The sequence below is a fragment of the Octopus bimaculoides genome, chromosome 5 (genome assembly GCF_001194135.2).
Source record: "Octopus bimaculoides isolate UCB-OBI-ISO-001 chromosome 5, ASM119413v2, whole genome shotgun sequence".
NCBI lineage: Eukaryota > Metazoa > Mollusca > Cephalopoda > Octopoda > Octopodidae > Octopus > Octopus bimaculoides.
In genome coordinates, this window is record NC_068985.1 from 53,703,775 (window position 1) to 53,704,779 (window position 1,005).

General features: G+C 37.5%; 1 protein-coding gene across 1 annotated transcript in view; it reads right to left on the reverse strand.

Annotated features, from left to right (window-relative positions):
- The window catches only part of LOC106867534 (atrial natriuretic peptide-converting enzyme), a 38,599-nt gene that overhangs the window by 19,119 nt on the left and 18,475 nt on the right, over nucleotides 1-1,005 (reverse strand). Inside the window, exon 8 of the mRNA XM_014912432.2 lies at nucleotides 282-413. Coding sequence (XP_014767918.2) covers nucleotides 282-413 — 132 coding nt within the window. The remainder of the gene's footprint in view (nucleotides 1-281; nucleotides 414-1,005) is intronic.

Sequence of the window (1,005 nt, forward strand, 5' to 3'; positions counted from 1 at the left end):
GGTGGGAAGGAGGAGGGGTGGGAAGGAGGAGGGGTGGGAAGGAGGAGGGTGGGAAGGAGAAAGGAGAGATGAGGAAGAGAAACGAAAGAGAGGGAGAAGAGAAAGAAGAAGGCGAAAGATGGGCAAGGAGGGAAGGAGAAAGGAGAGACAGACAGACAGACATAGTGACAGGCAGAGATGGGAGAGAGAATGTAGTTTTAATAAACTTCCACACACAAAAAAAGATAAGACATTTTCCTGTTTGGTTTAGAATAAATTCCTAATGAGTTGATATTACTTACTCAATTTTGAAATTGTCCAACAACGATTTCGGTGTAACATCATCAATTGATGATGTCCATCTTTTTAAACGAAGGTAGTTATCCGTTTTTTTGGAATTGCTAACATCACAAGTCATTTGTGCTCCTGTGTTGCTAGAAGACAAAATAAAAGTAATTCTTTACCAATATTAGGCATATATATACACAAAGAGAATGATTGAATTATTTATTGAACAGAACAGAATCAATAATGCCGTTACCAATAAGTTCACAGAGTGGAATGAGTTTGTTGTCAAGAAACAGAGAGAGATGATGTTTTATGTAGGGGCCCTTTGTCAAGATGAAAGTAGTTTATTTTCATTGTGTATACTGTATAGTGTTTGCTGTAAGCTGCTAACACAGTCCATGATGAGTTTTCTCAGATTTTACTGTTTCACTGTAATACATAACATTACTCAGCTTTCATCTTTGTGTGCTTAATGCTGGAATGAAACCAATTACACACACACACACACACATATGCGAGGGGGTGCTGAAAAGTTCCTGGCTTTAAAGGCCTTGCTGGTGACCCAGCCTTCTGACTCCTTTTCAAGGGCTTAGAAAAACTAAAGGACAGCTATAATAATTGTGTGAATCTGTGAATAAAATCATAACTGATCCTCCTGGATTTTCTTTTGCCCAAAGCCAGGAACTTTTTAGGCCCCCATTGTATATATATATATATATATATATATATATATATATA